At 40.4% G+C, this 19,128-nt stretch overlaps 2 protein-coding genes across 3 annotated transcripts; one reads left to right on the top strand and one right to left on the bottom strand.

Annotated features, from left to right (window-relative positions):
* Positions 1-239: 239 nt before the first annotated feature.
* Positions 240-9,443, top strand: LOC311270458 (CD48 antigen-like). Of its 2 annotated transcripts, none has more exons than XM_084375337.1 (6): positions 240-447; positions 3,105-3,404; positions 4,860-5,147; positions 5,564-5,671; positions 7,843-7,907; positions 8,499-9,443. In XM_084375337.1, the coding sequence occupies exons 1-6, from the start codon at positions 414-416 to the stop codon at positions 8,628-8,630; spliced, it is 927 nt and encodes a 308-aa protein (XP_084231463.1). In that variant the 5' UTR covers positions 240-413; the 3' UTR covers positions 8,631-9,443. The 2 variants fall into 2 exon arrangements, with proteins under 2 accessions (XP_084231463.1, XP_084231464.1); XM_084375338.1 differs by having other exon boundaries at positions 5,564-5,675; positions 8,499-8,632.
* Positions 9,444-15,356: 5,913 nt separating this feature from the next.
* Positions 15,357-18,972, bottom strand: LOC311269171 (C-type lectin domain family 4 member E-like). The gene is made up of 6 exons (XM_084373203.1): positions 18,649-18,972; positions 17,867-18,001; positions 17,589-17,750; positions 16,504-16,643; positions 16,321-16,427; positions 15,357-15,973 (listed from the first exon to the last, which is right to left on the bottom strand). The coding sequence occupies exons 1-6, from the start codon at positions 18,728-18,730 to the stop codon at positions 15,793-15,795; spliced, it is 807 nt and encodes a 268-aa protein (XP_084229329.1). The 5' UTR covers positions 18,731-18,972; the 3' UTR covers positions 15,357-15,792.
* Positions 18,973-19,128: the final 156 nt, after the last annotated feature.

Here is a 19,128-nt window from a genome sequence, read left to right on the forward strand (position 1 = left end):
CAGCACCAGTTACTGTACAGATGGAGTCGTGATCTCCATTTCATGACATATTTACAGAAGTATTCATTTATTCAAGCAGCATCTGTAACTACTGTCCCTCCCTGTGTATTAATACAATACTCCATAACAACGTTTCATTTCCCATACATACTTCATAGAAAGTCAGTGAGAGACAGTAAACAGCCTCAGGAGCCTGTGACGCACTGAGAGCTGAACACACTCTGTCTCTGTCAGCCCGCCCCAACGGCTGCGTGCTGGTGGGTTCTCTCCGGCTCGGCTCGGCGTGTCTCGGTACGGTTTGAATAAATGTATTAATAAATACAAAAACAACATCAATACTTTGTCGTCCCGTTATGGTGCCTTTGAACGCAACGTAGGAGTGCCACTGGAAGAGCCTCCTGTTTAACTGTGTGATGGAGGTGAAGACGATCATCTTCTTCTTCATGGGTAAGCAGCCTCGCTCATTATGCTTCACTTCAGCTTTGATGACTTCTGTCGGCTTCTATAGGAACATTTGAGCTGTTCCTCATGAACAGACGCTACAAGTGAAGAACGCAGTACAGGCTGAAGACAACGTTTACACCAGCCTGCTGTCTTTGTGTTCAAGCGTTCTTCAGTATCCTGACGTGATGAGAGCCCCTCTGAGGCTGTGACCCAAAGGAAAGCTTTAGTTTAGAGTGAACTGAAGAGGCTGTGTTCATTATGTTTCTAATCAAAGTAAAAATGTTAGAGGTCAGAAACATGAGATCTTGGCCCAACAGAGACAAGTTAAAGGAAGGATGCCAGAGGAAGAGAAAACATATAAACTTATAATAAAAACTAAATCTGAAAGGGAACTAAAACTAAACTGGAATGAAAAACATAAAAAAAGTCCCAACATGACTCATGTCTCGCAGAGGTTTTTCTCCATAAACAGGAAATGCTGTAGGTCTCCAGATGCTGTCGTAAGCAGATGGCTTGTGGCCAGATATGAAAGACTGTGATATTAGGGAATACAGCATTGTAGCATTACATTAAAAAAACTAATACACTAAGTAAAAAGGAGCACAAGCTTTTGTTGTATTTGTCCTCAGCTATCAGCAACAAGCTGTAAATAATCCTGCAGGGTTTTTCCATCCAGCTGTTGACAGTGAAACAACACCTGGTTATAGTAGACGGCCTGTTCAGATGCAAACAAAGGAAGGTCATGAACCTCAATTATGACCCTGTGAATAAATAAAAGGGGGACGTGTGTCCTGTAAAGATGTCCTGAACAAAAGGAAGCTGCAGTTGCTGATGAGGCCGTAAAAGGAAATCGTGGCTCCAAAACCCCAGAGAGGGAAAATCCAACAAGCAGATTTTGGAGCTCAAAGCACCGATCATGTTCTGTGTAAGTTTACTGGAGTTTTCATGTGCTCAGATCACCAGACCTGTTGTCTTAGGCTCACAGATGTCTTCAGTTTAAAAAGGCTTTCTTTTGAGTTTCTCTGCTCATTTATATTGGCCAGTAAGAATGACCTGTTGCCCGTTGTAAACATGTGTTAAGCTCTTTTCACTTCAAAGCAGCACTCTGTAGTTTTGTTGAAGACATGTTAATGAGAAGAGAAAAATCTTCATTGGCTGATTTTTTTCTGCCTAAACAAACTGTCTTTGTTTTCATGACTAAATAAACTGAATAAATAAACTGACCTCAAAGGACAACACAATATACTGTTTGACTGTGTTTATATGTGGCGGACCCTCAGCCTTATAGGGCAAACGCTCTACAAGGTAAACTACCACGGTGTGCCGCAATTAGATTCCATCTGTGTGAAGCATCTTCATGAAGTGTACACCCATATGAAGTTAGGAGACAGGACAGGATCCTTCTGGAGGATATTCTAAAGTTAATTCTCCCTGGTCATCCTGGAGGTCAAGGTGCTGATGGGGAGGTAGTGGGTGCAGCAGTTTGTATGAAAGACAGTATGACAGCATCCAAAGTAAAATAAGAAAATATATAATTAAATAGTTCAAGGTACAAGCTATACAAATTGGATGGTTGAAAGAAACCGTGGGTAGTGATCGTCTCAAAGTCTGCTGCTTGTAATCCAAAACCTATGATTTGTTCTCTGATGCTGATGAAAGTCTTGTAGTCTCAAACCTCCATTAAACATTATTTGGCTGTGAAAACAACACAAACATACTGTATGTCATCACTTTAATTTGATATGGTGATCTTTTTAACCCACAGCTGCTCATTTACATATCCAGCAGACATACAGCAGCATTAGCATTGTTATGGTGCCATATTTCTGGCTACTGTGCGAACATAAGTCCAATATTCACTCTGCTTCAGCTCTTTCAGGTCTCTACCAACTCCTGAGGCTCTTTAACAGCTAAATGTTCCACTATGTTCAGCAGCTAGGCCTCTCAAAGGCAAAGACAGCCATAAGAATGAACCAAAACATAAAGTTTATTGTCAGAGAAGGTTCTAGACGCTACAATGCTGCATATTTTTGTGTCAGGTGGTCATTCTGCATGCATCATCCCAACAAGAGACTACTTTCACAAACTAGTAGTCTTTTGGTCCATTGTTAATATAGAAATATTGATCATAGCTGCTATAAACTTGATCTGCAAAGGAGGAATTAAAGCTGCATTTTCCAGTTGCATTTCTCCAGGCATGTTTTGTGCTTCACTGCCCAGTGTCTGACAGAGACAAACATGATGCAAACATCTTGCAGCCCCTGTTGAGCTGCACAGAGCAGTAAAAGTGTAACAGAACCTCACATTTTACCCCTCAAGAAAGATTGAACTCATTTGCTGCTTCTAAATATCTCTGAAGTGCATTTTTATAGAGGTTTAGTTTGTAACAAACAGTATCAGAGGGTGAGAACATGTATGGATCCCTGCTGAACTCTGTAGAATGATTGAAGAAAGTGATTCACTCCTGAGTGACGTGCCACAGATCTAATGTACATCTTAATGATTAAAAAGGTGACAATCAGCAAAAACACCTCAAGGGATTTGATTCACACGAGTATACAGCATTTCATAAGGCTGCAGTAGTGACACTAATATTCACTGTCAGTGGACCAGCTGCCCATTGTAAATCTCTGTTAACTGTTTATCTCTTTATTTTACAGTAATAAAATCATCTGATTCTGAGGAAGTGAAGAAGAACCTGACCGCCACTGAGGGAGGATCCATCACACTACCTGACCCTGTGACGGGACAAGGATTTCTCTTATTTGAAAGAAATGCGATTGCTATGGTGAACGAGGACAAAAGCACTACATATGAGGAAAAATACAAGGACAGACTTCTGTGGAACAACAACACTGGACTCTTTACAATCACAGGACTGCAGAGGATCGACTCAGGGATTTATACTATTGACCCTAAAGCTGGAGGACGTCGTGCTGGATATAAACTCACAGTGTATGGTAAGTCACATTTCCTTTGCCGTATACTGACCAGTCTGTTGGTGGTAACATTGTTCTGACAGCATCCTAGCCCCGTCTGTGACCTCAGCAGTCCATATGTTGCTCCCTGGAATAGGTGAATATTATAAATCATCAAACATCATTTTTACTGATAGTGGCCTGTATCTTCAGGTGTATTTGCATGAGCTCACAGTCACAGACGTCTGCTCTCTGCCCAGAATGTTTAACATTGTTGGCAGGGGGGAAATTCAACGAAAATACACTTTTGCACAGACTGCAGCTGAGTTACTGTACGACAAGTGAAGACATCAAGCAAAGACACTCAGGCTGTGGAAATATTGATCCCAGAGCACCGTGAGATCGAACCACAGGGTGAAGTACAGTGTAGAGCTCACAAAGGGGTCTAACAGCACCCATGACAGCTTGATGCTGACACTGTCAGTTCAGCTTGTTGGGGCGTTACACACCATTTAAAATGAAAATTCATAATCAGAGGTAATTATTGACCATGGCTTCTTTCTTCAGAGAGCAAAGAGCATCACATAAACAAAGTCAAGTTTAAATCCCACAATGAACACATTACTGTGTGGGTCCCTACAAGCTCATCAAGTCAACACATAAAGAAACCATCAAACTCATGAAGAAACTCTCCGGGTCCACTGGTTGGGGCAGAACTTGCTGATGTGAGAGTCAGAAATAAAGACAGGATTAGAGCTCGACCAATCTTAGGGAGTAAAAACTTCTGATATGTTTAATGTATATTGGTTGAATTGTACACACTTTTTTAGGTGACAGGTCAAATGTAGTTATCAAACACTCGTGACAAAGATATATACCAGAGGCAGGATACTTTATCATCTAAGATGACAGCTGTGCACTGAAACAGTAAACCACAATGGAAATGTAATAATTATGAATCACCAAAGCATCATATCTGCAATGTGTTGTTAAAACCAACAAGTTTTCATATTGACCGATACTGACAACATATACGCATGTACTGATACATCTGATAGGTCAATATCAGCTGATAATATTCACAGAAGTGCACAGCTGTGTGCCACCTGAACAAATGAATGAAATCAGAAGTATCTGGTTAATCAGTCTGATTGAATTCCAATGAAAAAGAGTCATTCCCACACACACTTATCACCTCGGCACTAATTTATTACAAAAGATGGACGCCTCCTGTAAGGACACTCCCACACAGGGTTCAAAGCCTGCAACTCCCCTCCAGTTAGAACTGAAGAAGCCTCTTGGATGAGAGCTGAAAGTCCAGTTGTCTACGATACAGCATTTAGAATCACCCTGAAAATGTTTCCCTGTTGACTTTAACTGGGAGAAACACAAAAAGACGGTCAGTAACATTGTGAACAGAGAGTGGGAGCAGAGTACGAGGCTCTGCATTCAGACATATTGTCTCATTTTAATCTCTTTCTTCTCTTTCTCCTCCAGAGTCTGTCCCGACTCCTGCAGTGAACAAAGTGAATGTGAGTGCTGAGAGCTGCACCCTGCTGTGTTCTGTGGAGAGAGCTGAAGAGACGACCCTGCTGTGGTACAAAGACGAGGTGATAGTGAACCAGAGCAGCTCTGCTCTCTCTCTGCCTCTCACTGTACACAAGCAGGACTTCAGCTCCTCTTACAGATGTGTGGCTGCCAACCCTGCTGAGGAAAAGACTCTTCCTGTTAATGCTATCATATCCTGCGGGGGACAAAACATCACAGAGGACGGTGAAAGACATCGTAAGACTAATTCAGACACTGATTTTTAACGGCAAGGACAACACCATGAATGAGATGTACATGATAGTTTATTGAGGTGGAATATGAGTGTGATGTTGATGAAGTGTTGAGCAGCTGCGGTGTGGGGGAGGCTTGGTTAGGGATCAGCAGCAGCTCCCGGGCTGGCAGACCCCTATAACAAAGAGAGAGACAGAGAGAGACAGACAGGAGAAGGGGAGGGAGGGTGAGGCATGAAGCACGGTGAGGTTTATATCGGCACATGACGGGAAGGGGAGTGATTGTGGTGCGGTCCTGCTCAGGAACTTCAGCTTAAACTTTTATCTCCATTCAAAGATAAACATCTTATATTTTAAAGACACTCGTCTTCCACATGTTGTCCAGTGTAATTTGCTGATGTTGGATGTTTTGTTCCACAGATGTCATCATTGGAATCTTAATCCCCATTGTGTTTGCTGTCACTGTTCTTCTTGTTGCTTGTACCATCAAGTGGAAGTGTTTCGACCAAAAACCCCAACACACACAAGGCAGGTATTTGTTTTCTTAATGTCACTGCTGGATGAGTTTGTCTCAGTGTAATGTGTGCATGTGTCTACAGATTTGAATATTTCTAGGACTAAAGCTTCATTTCAACCTGTCATACTCAATCCGGACATCCTTTGTATTTCTCTGTTCGGTTCTTGTTCGTGTGAATCTGTTTTGAAGTGCAACACAGCAGTAGAAGTTCAGAGGCTGTTCATGGCGGTTCTCTTCTGGTTGAGTGTGTGAGTGTCAGCTCATGAATATGTAATGTGAGTGTGGTGTGACACGTTTTGTTTGTAGAAACGGTGTGTAGCCTGTGACATGTACAAATGTCAACGCATCAGTGGTTCACATAAAACATGAACTACCAACATTTTGTCCTTATTCTAAATAGTTTGAGGACCAAAAAACTTTGTTACAGTTAGGAAACCTTCGTTATCACAGTTTAAAGAACTACTTGGTTAAACTTAGAGAAAGCCTCATGAAAGGTGATGGCAGGAAACAGAATGCAAACAGAGACCACCTGTGTCACAGTCGTTGCCAGGTGAACATAAATAGAGATCATAAATGCATTTGAACAAACAACCCATGTTTTCATTTATCTAGTGAGGACAGGCCAAAGTAGCATGAGCAACAGAGCGTGCAGCTGCAGGACAGCTTCCTGCCCTCTGAGAATCACACAGCATCTCAGACAGATATTCATCACATAGGAAGCTAAAGCTGATTGACTGAGAAATATTTCTAATGTTATTTTTAAATACCAATCTCAGAGTCAGTAACCGGTAACTGTTGATTATTGATGTTCTGTGTGGTCATTTAGACTGTTACAGGCTGGACACACTGGATGCTTGTGTAGTGTGTGGCGGCTGCGTTGCTGAGCTTCACTCACGTGTTTGTGTTGCTGCTGCAGCGCGGCTCCTGCCTGCCCTGTCTGTTTACATGGAGTTTGATGATTTTCCTTTACCTCTGCTTAAAGAGCGAAAAGCAGGAGGGGGAAAGAGAGAGAGGGAGATAAAGACAAAGAGAGTGCACAGGAAAGAAACTGCTTTTCACCTGTTGTGTGTATTCTCTTCATGTCTGTTACACATTGTACAGATAAAGACATTCAGACTGTAGTGGAACCCTGGTATGATGTCCATACGACTGTCTACAGGTCGTTTTCAGGTCTATTTTTGCTGAGAACTGCGTTCATGTTGAGGTAGAAATATTCGAGACTCTGACTCTCTAGATGAAGTGCCGCTGCAGCTTGACATTGGGCTCAGGAGTCGCGACTCACGTTGCCAGTGTGGCTGCTCTAACCCGTTACCATGGACACTGACACCAAGCACGCACGCTGCACGGACATCCAGTGTGTCCAGCCTGTTAGAATAACACAATGCATTATATTCTGTCGTCATTACAACTACAACATTTATTAAAAATGAATCATAAGTTTTCCTTCGATGAAATGCTCGACACAGTAGTGTCGTAGACTTTACTTAAAGAGTCACCTTGTTCCAGTCATTGAAATGAGATGGCTGCGTCTCTCACACAGTAAAAATATCAGTGTGAACACGTCTTACTGATTAGAGTTAGGATCTGTTCAGTGTTATTGACGGGTGAGGGATATAAATGCAGCCTGTGATGAGGTTTATTTAAACTAAAGGCTGGGGGAACACAGAGCTTCTTGTTTTACAGACTTTACAGTATCCTGTAAATCATCTGTCACAGTGCTGCTTCCCAAATTACAATGTTCTCTGTGTAAGCGTGATGACTGTGACACCACTGTGCTAAATACTAATGTCAGCTCTGTAACAGTTTGTCAGATGTAATGTAGGTGCTAAGTCAATACATCATAACAATGTTATGTGTTAAAAACTTGTATGTTGAAGTAAACATGTATGTAACGCTGTGACCCTCCTCCTTACTGAAGTTACTGAAGTTACATAGAGCAGAAACAAGTGGCAGAGACACCATTCACCCTGTTACACACTGTACCAACAACATGACAGTGACACTGTTATTTTAAGGTCAGAAAGTTGCATCATGTTGCTTTCAGGGAAGTTTTTATTTAGATGTTTTTGTCTTTTTTAAATGTAGAGAACTGTGTCACCATGGTTATAAAAAGTGCTATATAAATAAAGTTTTGATTAAATGCAAGTTAAGATGTGTATCTCTAACTCTTCTCTCTGTGTAGATTCAGTAAACAGAGAACCAGAAGTCCAGTACACTGACATACGGATATGTGAACACAGACACCAGGTTGGTAACACAAATACACACCCTGACTAATGTTTAATGGAAATGATGATCCTGCTCCTAGGCAGTGCTATTATTAGCATTGTTTGCTTAGTTATCCTCCCACAAAGTCAATTCAGTCATCATCTCCTCCCCACATGCTGATGTCAAAGGCAGGTGAAGTTTCATAGTTCACAAAACATTTCTGGAGCTTCACAGTAAAACATTCTCCTGAATGTAGATGGGAACTGTTTTAAGTCCCTTCAACATACTTTAATTGAGCATCTTTGCCAAAATGTGAACAAACGTAGGCTAAAAGAAACAGGACTCAAGTTTTCGGGCTTTTGGAGGATTTCAGGGGCGTTGTTTTCTCTGTGTTATCTAATAGGGCCCACTGTGACAGATGTTGCTGCTCTTAGCCAAAGCACTTGAGAGGCCAACTCTAACTTTATGCTACTTAGTTTAGATAGTTTGACCATCAAGAAGACATCACGCTGAAGTCTCTGTTGTATCTTGTTCTTACACTGGAGCCACAGTTCCACACAGATCAGATGGCTGAGTTTCAGTCAAAAGAACTCACACCATTGCTCACTCCCTTAGTTTTTGTTTCTGCAGGGAGGACAAGGAACAGATCCATCAGAACCTGTTGACTGCTCCAATCTAACAACAATCTACGATCAACTGGAGTCTCATCGCATGGTTCACACAGACACTGCTGATCAAACAATGGACGACCTGCAAACGTGAGCAGCTGGGTGATTCCAGGGTTGGGTTATATTACTGTGAAATATCAGGAGCCTAACTGTGCCGTGCTCTGATCATTACTATTTTCTTGATGAGTATCACTGAGGGTTATTTGTTAGAAGGTCTTTCAAGTGTTCTCTCATTAGTATCCACTTTATCAGTGTACATCATAGTCAGATCGGTTCACACTCTCAGGATTTGTGTTTGCGTTGTCCCCATCACTTTTTAAAAGCATCATTTCTTAAAAACAATCTGAAAAAGAAAGTTGATTAACAAATGGAAATATGAGCTGGTGCTTTCTGCAGTAGATGTGATAATGCATTGTTCATCTGACACAGTGTTGAAGTGGCAGATGTGATGCATATACACTCTGTTACTTAGTCGGTCAATGTTAGTGTGTTTCATGCTGTGTATTTTCTTATTGCCAGTTTTGTAGTAGCCTCGGCTCGGCCCTGTTATGCTTCTGTTTCCTTGCCCTTATTATCTACTCCGCCCTCACACTGATCCTCACATCACATTGCCCATCAGCACATCTGCAGAAATAGATATCGATTCTGAATATTTGAAAGTTTCAATACTCAAGCTGTACATTATCACTTTCTCTTATTTTTGATAGTGAGTTCACACACACACACACACACACACACACACACTAGACCGAAAAAAATAATGTTTCTAAGAAGTGTGAAATGTAATGTTTACTACAGTCCTTCTACGTTTCTCTGCTACTAGCCAAGAAAAGAAAAGTCACTTCTTCTCATCATGTTATGGTCTTCTTATTGTTGTCATTTTAAGTAAAAATCTTTATCTGCTCAATGTTGTGTCAGTTTTTTTCAATGGAATTTAAAGTTTTATCAAATATCAATATTTTTCTATGTATATTTTGAACACAATGTGTCTTTCTCTTCCTTCCCAGTCCCTGCAAAGTGTGAGACAGAATGTTTGTGTGAGGTCATACATTTGTGCAAGGATGTACATTGTTGTTTATTGTGTTAGTAGAATGTTCACATTGTGTAACCTTGTCACATGACTCCTTTTATAGACAGCACCTGGCTTTATTGCATTTTTGCGCTTTACTGAGGCTTCTCAGACCAAAAATGCGTTGTTCAATCAATCAGTCAATACTAGGGTCATGGTTCATCACGGCCCAGGACATGAAGGCTCTACAGCGGGTGACTCAAACCACCAGAACATCACTGGTACCATCTACAGAGCATCAGTGACATCAGTGAAGTGAGATGTCTGCACAGAGCCCAAAGATACTAAAAGACAACACCCACCCAGACACAGTCTGTTCACCCAAAGATACAGAAGTATCTGCTGCTGTACCACCAGACTACAGAGCAGCTTCTTTCTCCAGGCTGAGACTGCTGAACTCATCATCAACACTCCACAAAAAATATATATATTTTCGTGTGTAGCATAAAGGGACTATAAACTGCATTTTGTAAAAAAAAACAAAAAAAAAAACTATTTTGTAGACTTGCAATAAATGAGCCTTGAATCTCTCCTTGAAGAGCAATTGATTTTTTGCATTCACATTACTTCATTACTGGTCCTTATATGATGACTGAATGCTGATTATTGTCCCACTGATCCCTTCCTTCTCTCAGTGATATAATGTCCTATGATATATCCTATTTTGTTTCACTAAGGGTAGGTTAAATGTTTTTATCTTTAGCAATCAATGGTCAATTATTACATGAAATCATCCACAAATAGACTTTCACCATATAAATAGGAATTAGATTTTAGGTAAATGGCCAACACGGAAAAAAAACCTGACTGGAACATGAAGGGAAATATGATGCTGGTAGATATTTTCTTCTGTTTTTTTTGGAAAACCATGATCAAAGATTACAAAACCATTAATGTCACTGTTTTAACAACGAAAAGCACATCTTTAAATCTTCATACAAGAAGTTGCTGAAGATTTAAAAAAGAAATATCCTGAAATACTATACACATTGTTATTTCATCTTCATGAATGCAGTGACCGTTAATTAAAAAGAAACTGTGCTTTGTTATTTCATTCTTTTTATTAAGTGTCTCTACTGTAAATTTCCAAAGATTTGTTTTGATTTAGACAGTTTAAATCTTCCATAGCTGCTGTCAATGGGAAGCTAGAAGATAAAATCACCCTCTCACAGTCCACAGGAAGGGCATGGAAAGGCCAGCAACAGCACAATAACAGGAAATTACGCCTGTGGTTAGAGCTCAGCCACTCACAGAATGTTAAACCCTCCACTAGGATGATAGATTTTCATTATTATCTTATCCAAGAAGCTCCATCAGTTCTACCTCTATCTCCCTCCTGCCCCCTAGTGGCTCTCCGTGAGCACTACACCCATTCACTGTTGGGCTGTCATATTCCCTCCGAGTTCATCGGTGTCAAATGTAACATGCAGTGCTTTGAAGTGCTTTTATTTGGAAATTACAACAAAGACTATTAAATATACATAACCTCTGCCACTAGGGGGCTCTCTGTCAAAGCAAAACAAAAGATATTTACCAAGTGTTGTGTGGGGGCAAGCCACCTCTCAGGCATGGCCAGAGAGTCGGCTGCAGAGCCAGACCTCCTGGAGGAATAAACACCTGGAGTCACATCAGATTCTGCTCTGATCGACAGGAGAGCGCTCATAGATTACTTTTTATTTTTTGAGATTAAAAAGTGGATTTATCTTCACTCCTGGTTATCAACCTGACTGCAGCAGTGATCCGTGGAGGTGACCTCCATTGTTGGGTGTTTCTGTTCTGTAATGTTCACTGCTGACTGGAGCTGGAGGGGAAATGTACTTTACTTCATGAACGTTATGTTACAGAGAGGAGAGGGGAAAAGAAGAGAGAGAACCAGAGTCTCTGCTGAGGGTTGCATTCACTCAGAGGTTGACCTGAATTGAGCACACAGACACCCTTGGTGTGTGCTGTTGCTTGCTAATGTTAGCTTATGGCTAATGCACAGTGAAGCATTCTGGCTCTTTGTGGCAGATAAACACTGCTTGAGTCGCACGAATAAACGCAAGTGATCCTGTGGTTAAACTTGCTTCACTTGTAGTAAACACACAGTTAGACAACCATAAAACACTCCTGATAAAAATCTATATGATGTGACTCAAGGCACAAATGTTTACAGAAGAGGTAATGTTTCAAAGTTTTATTCATGTGAGGTCTCATTTGCCTTGACTAAACTTTTGGATTTCCCTGAGTTTGAATATTGTGCTAATGTAAGAACACAACTCACCAACATATAGGAACAAAGGTCTCGTTTTTAGACATTTTAATTCTGAATTCAGAATTCTGACATTCTATAATGTAGTGTGTTTGGGGATAGGTGGGTGGAGTTTCCCAGCATGCTTGAGACAATGTGTTTAAGCCATAAGCCGAAGCAAACTGTGTTTAAATGTGTTCTAGATAATAATATTTAGTAATTAGTGTTAATGTTCTTGACAAATGATTCTAATAAACTATGGTTATTGTTGTGGTAAGTCATTTTAGCACCATAAGGTAATTCACTCACATGATTAATCACTCCTCACCTGTGTTGACATAGAAGAAATAGTTCAAGTGTGTCTTGGAAGAAATAGCAACAATGTCTGAATTTAAAAGGAGCTTATGTCAGGATAAATTATATTATATGTTGATATATTACAATTATGTCTAAGGCTGATTAGCAGAAACAGATAATGAAAAAATGAATAAAACAAAACATGGCGTGATGGTATTTTAAACTCTTTTACAAAAAACAACTTTTGCATTTCCTCCACACCTGGTCTACGCACTTGTCTCAATCCCTGCAGTACTGTCAAGGAATCACAGCTAACAAAGTGGATCTGCTAATTCACTTACAATCATGTTTCATTCATTATAACTTCACAAGAAAAGCCCTCTGTTATTTAGTCATTTAAAAGCTTCTATTATGAAGCAGCATTGCAGGAAACGTTGTGTTTTCAGCAGCAGTAACTAAACATGACTCCTGAACCAGCTGAAAGTGAACACCATGAAACAGTAAAACACAGCAGATGTTGGAGAGAACAAACAGGACAAGAGAAAGTAAAGAGATTCAGTTAGAAGCTACAAAAGTACTGAGAGCTGAACACACTGACTTTTAGAAACATCTTTCTCTCAGGTTTCCTGCACAGATAAAGGTTGAGTATCGATTTGAGGGGGAGACGGGTGCTTGTTACGGGTGGGTTGCAGTCATGAGACGTCACTACAGGCCACTTGGAGGCAGGGCCGTGTTTGGCCCTACTCTGGAGCAGGTCCATCTCCAGCACGGCGCGGCTCAACTTAGCGCAGTAAAACTGGTGATGGAAAAGCAAATCAACGCAGCTCAGTTTGACCCGGCGCGGCCAAAACTGCTGCTGAAAAAACGGCATAAGAATCCTATATATCTGTAATACAAGCTTTTTTGTGCTCTTCATGCCATAAGTGCTTGTATTTGTGTACATATTGAACATGAAAAATGTTGTTACCTTGTTACTTTTTTTGTTTTGTTTTGTTTTGCTTTGCGAATGTAATTTTTACCCAGAGTGAGTAATAAAATGTTTATGGTCTCTGTTTGTTGTATGGTTGTACAAACCAAAGTCTCCGTAGCTCAACTGGTAGACTGTGTGCCCCATGAACTGAGGTTGAGCCCTTACAGCAGCAGCCTGGGTTTGATACTAAGCCAGGCCTCTTTGCTGCATGTCATGTACTATCTTCGAAAGGCAAAAGCCAAAACAATAATCCTAAAAACAAAAAGTAATTGACAAAATGAACCTTTGATCAGTGGCTACACTAGCTGAAAGGTCAGAGGATGTCCAGTTAATCCTGGACACAATTAATGTGTGCAGCAAATTTCATAGGAATCCATTCAATCGTTGTCAAGATATTTCAGCAAGAAGCAAAAGTGTCAACCTAATGGCAGCTCAAGAGGAAACGCCAAGGAATCACCATGATCCCTGTTCCAAATTCTGTGCCAGTCCATCCAGTATACAGACCCTTTCCAAAAAATTAGAATATCATGGAAAAGTTTATTTATTTCCATAATTCCATTCAAAAAGTTAAACTTTCATAGATTATAGATTCAGGGCCCACAATTTAAACGATTTCAAGTATTTATTTGTTTATTTGTACATAATTTGGGCTTCCAGCTCATAAAACCCATGTAAACAGGAATTCAAAAAATTAGAATACTGTGAAGAAATCAGGCCAAATTTTGCAGGGCATGAATGTTTTAAACTCAGTGTCACACACTAATCATCTACTAAACTCAAAGCACCTGCACAGGTTTCCCCAGGTGTCATTAAATTGCTTCACTTTGGTTCAATTGTCTCAGTTCGGTTCAATATGGGGAAGACTGCAGACTTGACAACTGGCCAGAAGACCATCACTGATACCCTCCATAGGATGGGTAAGCCACAAAAGTTCATAGCTAAGGAGGCTGGCTGTTCACAGAGCGCTGTGTCCAAGCATATCAATGGAAAGTCTAGTGGAAGGGAAAAATGTGGCAGGAGAAGATGCACCAGCAGAAGAGATGACCGTGGGCTTCAGCCGATTATCAAACAGAGAAGATTCAAGAATCTGGCAGAGATCCAGAAAGAGTGGAATGAGGCGGGAGTCACAGCTTCAAAAACCACCACATTCAGACGCATCCGGGAGATGGGCTACAACTGTCGGGTTCCTCGGGTCAAGCCACTTCTGAGCCTGAGCCAACGTAGGAAGCGTCTCAACTGGGCCAAGGAGAAGAAGGACTGGACTGTTGGCCAGTGGTCCAAGGTCCTCTTTTCCGATGAAAGTAAAGTGTGCCTTTCATTCGGGAATCAAGGGCCAAGGGTTTGGAGGAAGACGGGTGAGGAACAGAACCCAAGCTGCTTGAGGTCCAGTGTGAAATATCCACAGTCGGTCATGATTTGGGGTGCAATGTCCGGTGCAGGTGTTGGTAAACTCTGCTTTCTTAAATCCAAGGTCACTGCAACAGTCTACCAGAATGTTTTAGAGGACTTCATGATTCCTTCTGCTGAGGATCTGTATGGAGATGCAGATTTCATCTTCCAGCAGGACCTGGCCCCTGCCCATACCGCCAGAAGCACCAAAACCTGGTTTGATGTCCATGCCATCACAGTGCTTGACTAGTTGGACCTAAACCCCATTGAGAATCTATGGGGTATTATCAAGAGGAGAATGAGGGGCACCAGACCCAAAAACAAAGAGCTGACAGCAGGCATCAAGGAAATCTGGGCTTCCATAACTCCCAGGCAATGCCACAGGCTGATTGCCTCAATACCATGGCGCATCGAGGCAGTGATTAAGGCAAAGGGATTCCCAACCAAGTATTGAAGATTGACATATCGTTTTGAAAGTACCATATTTTGATTGATTTGATGTGATCCTAATTTCTTTCTTTTTTTTCTGCAAAATGAGAAGTAAATGGTGATTTCTTCACAGTATTCTAATTTTTTGAATTCCTGTTTTTGTGGGTTTTATGAGCTGGAAGCCCAAATTATGTACAAATAAATACTTGAAATCGTTTAAATTGTGGGCCCTGAATCTATAATCTATGAAAGTTTAACTTTTTGAATAGAATTATGGAAATAAATAAACTTTTCCATGATATTCTAATTTTTTGGAAAGGGTCTGTACGGTTCAATGGTCAAAAGTAAATTCATTATCTACTCACACCCACACCAACAGCAAAACAGCACTGCAGCATTCTCCTGAACAACTGAAGTAACTGCAGACTACACCAGATGAATTTCATTACTACCTTTATTGACAATGAGTGTAACAGTCCATATAATAGTGGTTAGACATTTCTCTCTGGACCACAGTGTTACAGGAATTGTTAGGGGGTCAACAAGGTCAAAGTCTATAGGAGTCATCCTCTGTGGACCATGGATGTCTGTATAACAGTTCATTGCACGTAGTTGCTGAGACATTTCGGCCTGGTGCTGGTCCAACAAACTGACTTTGCATGCACTTTGCAAGCATGGATAAAAACTCTATGCAACTTACAACTTCCAAACACTCTTAATATGAATTGAATCAGATTATATTCATCATATTCTTCATATTATCATTAATGTTCTTATATGCTCAAAATCATAATCATCTATAATGGTCAGAATCCTCCACTGGGGTTGTACAATGTCCTTTCTTTTTAAATATCATCTCAAAATTACCAAATTTACCAGGACTGAAGGGGCATTTCAGGTCGTTTCTCACATACCCACAACAGGACGTGAGCACAGCTCTCACTACTCCATGACCAAAACAGCTGTGTAGAGACTCCAGCGTAGAAGCTGTTAAAAGCTGCACATCTCTGAGTTGTCAAGGAGTGAAATGATGGGTGTCCATATTGCCAGTGCCTACAACCACAGTAATTCAGATACCAGGGAAAGACAGAGAGAAAATGCAAGTCAAAAACCAGAAAATATGTCAGTCATTCATTGTACACCTATAACAATATTGATGAGGTTGTTTTAGTGTGAAATCATGGTTGATTCACTAATATCAGGGCTAAGAGAGATATATGCCTCTAAACAATGTTTTAGATGTAGAAAGTAACTATTCACTCATCAGTTAATGAGTTACTCTAATAGGGTGTTTTGATGCTGTTGTGTGTTTGATTTGATTTACATATGTGTTGCTCATGTATGTCTGTATTTTCACATGGGACATGGAAAAGCTTGAAATGTTATTCTTTAACACTCACGAGGTCCCAAGTGGTCTTTCGTCAGTCCATCTCCAGGTTCTTTGGGTGGATGACTGACTTAAACCAATCCAAAACTTCAAATTAGCTCCAAGCATATTCAGAAACACCTTAGGGGGAAAAAACACTATCACTTCACGTTCACACACACACATGGATTTGAATTGAAAACACACATAACCTCACCATCTCTTCTCTGCTGTTAATGATCACCAGGTCTGCTCCAATGTTTAAACAAGCCTGTCTGCTGTGTCTCCATGTGCTTGTTGTTGGAGACAGGAAGTAACAACTGCAACCAAACAGTTTCCATCCATCAGGGCATGTTCCTGAGGAAACACACGGGTCACCTCATGGAATGTGTGACGGAATGAAAACATTTAGCAGTACAGCAAGAGTCCTGTGAATGCAACACACCAAGGAAGCATGAAAAAACAAAAAGCCAGCTTTAATGACGTAAAACTGAAATCCAAAGAACAAACACTGGCATGCAACAAAAACAGAAGAAGCAGGGAAAATCCAAAAGATGGAGAGCAGTACAAAGAAAAAAGAAATAAACTGACATCAAGACAGAAAGGCAGGGGGAACAAAAGCAGGAACACTGAAGAGACTCAAGGAGGAAATGCAGGACAACTGAAAGAGAGAAAAACACAAACTAAACACACAGGGACTCATTAACTAATAACACACAGGTGAACACAGAAATCGAACTGGTAAACAATTCTTTAAACAATTCACAAATTATTTTAAATGTGTACTTTATTGTATCAAGCTATCCTCAATTAAATGCCTTCTTTTGTCACGTTGTTTTAATTTCTTATTTTCATAAAAGCCCTAATAGGGACGGGTGTTGCAGAATAGCATCTGCTATAAACACTGTGATACTTGCAGTGGACAGCTACTTCATTTTGTCTAAGTACTGTATATTGCATCTGTTCCTATCTAAATCATAAATAAATATATTAATGTGACAAATTCATGAAACTGCGCACTAAGCTCTCAGTAGAAGGCCATGTGATGCACTTCCTCATTTTGTTTAAATTGTGATAAAAATCCTGTAACACCTTATGCTAAAGAGTTATCATCCATATTGGGCTGAGCCACACACACAGGTTTTTTGTTCTTTAGTAATTTTAGATAAAGTGATCAATCAAAATGGAGCATTTGAAGTATTTCAGCTTTAATATTTTGCCTGCTATGACTTCCTCAAACTGTAAGACCCCATCAAATGTAATCTTCATTTCATCGTCCTGCTGTATGAGGTGAATCCTCACCCATATTCTCCTTCACTTTGTTTAGCTCAAGTAAAGTACTGTTGAAACTGGTCTGAAGCCGTTCTCTCTCATCGGTCAGGTTCTGATATCTGACCAGGAGCTGTTGTTTCTCTGCTGTGTGATTGGCCAGGTCTCTGGACAGCTGATTAAAGTCTCTGTTATCTGAAAAAGGAGAAAAAAAAAGAGCAGACATGCCTAAAGTGTTTCTCAGTCTAAGCTGCTCACCCATCTTCCTCTTTCTGTTCTCCCTTCCAACTTAATTCTCTGTGAATACTCACATAGAACACCAACTCCCACAAGTGCGGTCAGCAGGAGGAAACACAGCAGCCCCAGACAAACTGTAGACACTCTGAAAGGCAACCAGCTTTCAGTTTCTTCTCTGGCCACAGCATCCATTCTCACAGGCTTGGTTTCTGCAGGTGTGCAGTGATGATGAGTCAGAACACTGATCCCTCCTCATCAGAACTGTTACATAATAATTGTACATGCATTCTATTTCACTACATATATATATATATATATATATATATACATGTTTTTTATTACCATGCTATGTTGTAAGATTTTGAACTGTATTGAGGTGTCTCAGTTAAAAAAAAAGAAAATGCTGGATAAAACTGCAACAATCTGATGATTTTTCTCACAGTTTATCAAAAGGCCGTGGTGACGTCTTGAGATTGCTTGTTTTGGTGTCCGACCAACAATCCATGTGTAGTTAAGAAGACAAATACAGTTCTCAGTAGAGGTTCATCATTTAGAATCTGGAACTACACTATATTTATCTTTGCTTAAACAATTCTAAATTGAATCATCAAAAAGTTTAAACTCTCTGACTTTTGATTGACAATCAGCTCCACTCAACCAATTCAACACTGAAAGAAAGTCATTAAAAACTGTCCCTGAGAGGAATGTTTCCACATGTTTTTTTAAGTGCTGCAATGCATTTGTGTTTTCCTGTCCACAGGCTGGTTCAGTATTGTTTCAGTACAAGAAAACATCCCAAATATTTACCATAGTGAGTGCTTCCATCTTGTGTTTTCATTAGTTCTTTCAGACTCACCAGTGGCCTCTGGTCCTTGGTGTTTTCTCTTGTAGTCACCAAGCTCCTCTAAGTTGACGTATATCTGTTCTTCTGGCTCCATCAGGGATGCTGCTTCAGTCTGTTTATAGCCTGAACGTATCAGTATCAGTCAGTCTGTCTGATGGAGTGAAGCAAAAAGAGTTACACTGAGGTTTCTGTTACTCATATTTCAGGCAATGGATATATCTGTAACAATATGTAACGTCTTCACAAATGTAGCCTATTATGTACTACTTTAAACTTCTACACTAGGTGAAAAAATATCATTTCTCTTGTCAAGATCTCAAACTCTAGTCAAGTTTGAGATCCAGGGCCTTTCCAGGTTTCTTCTGGCTGCTCTGACTTCTTCCTATCACCCAGAGTTTATAGCTGAACTGGTAATACTATATTTATGAAACATGTCTGCCGTTTATCTGTTACCTGTGTCATCTGCAGGCTGTGTAGAAGCGTGTATCAGAA

The sequence above is a fragment of the Pagrus pagrus genome (genome assembly GCF_965226575.1).
Source record: "Pagrus pagrus genome assembly, chromosome: 2".
In the NCBI taxonomy this organism is placed as follows: domain Eukaryota; kingdom Metazoa; phylum Chordata; class Actinopteri; order Spariformes; family Sparidae; genus Pagrus; species Pagrus pagrus.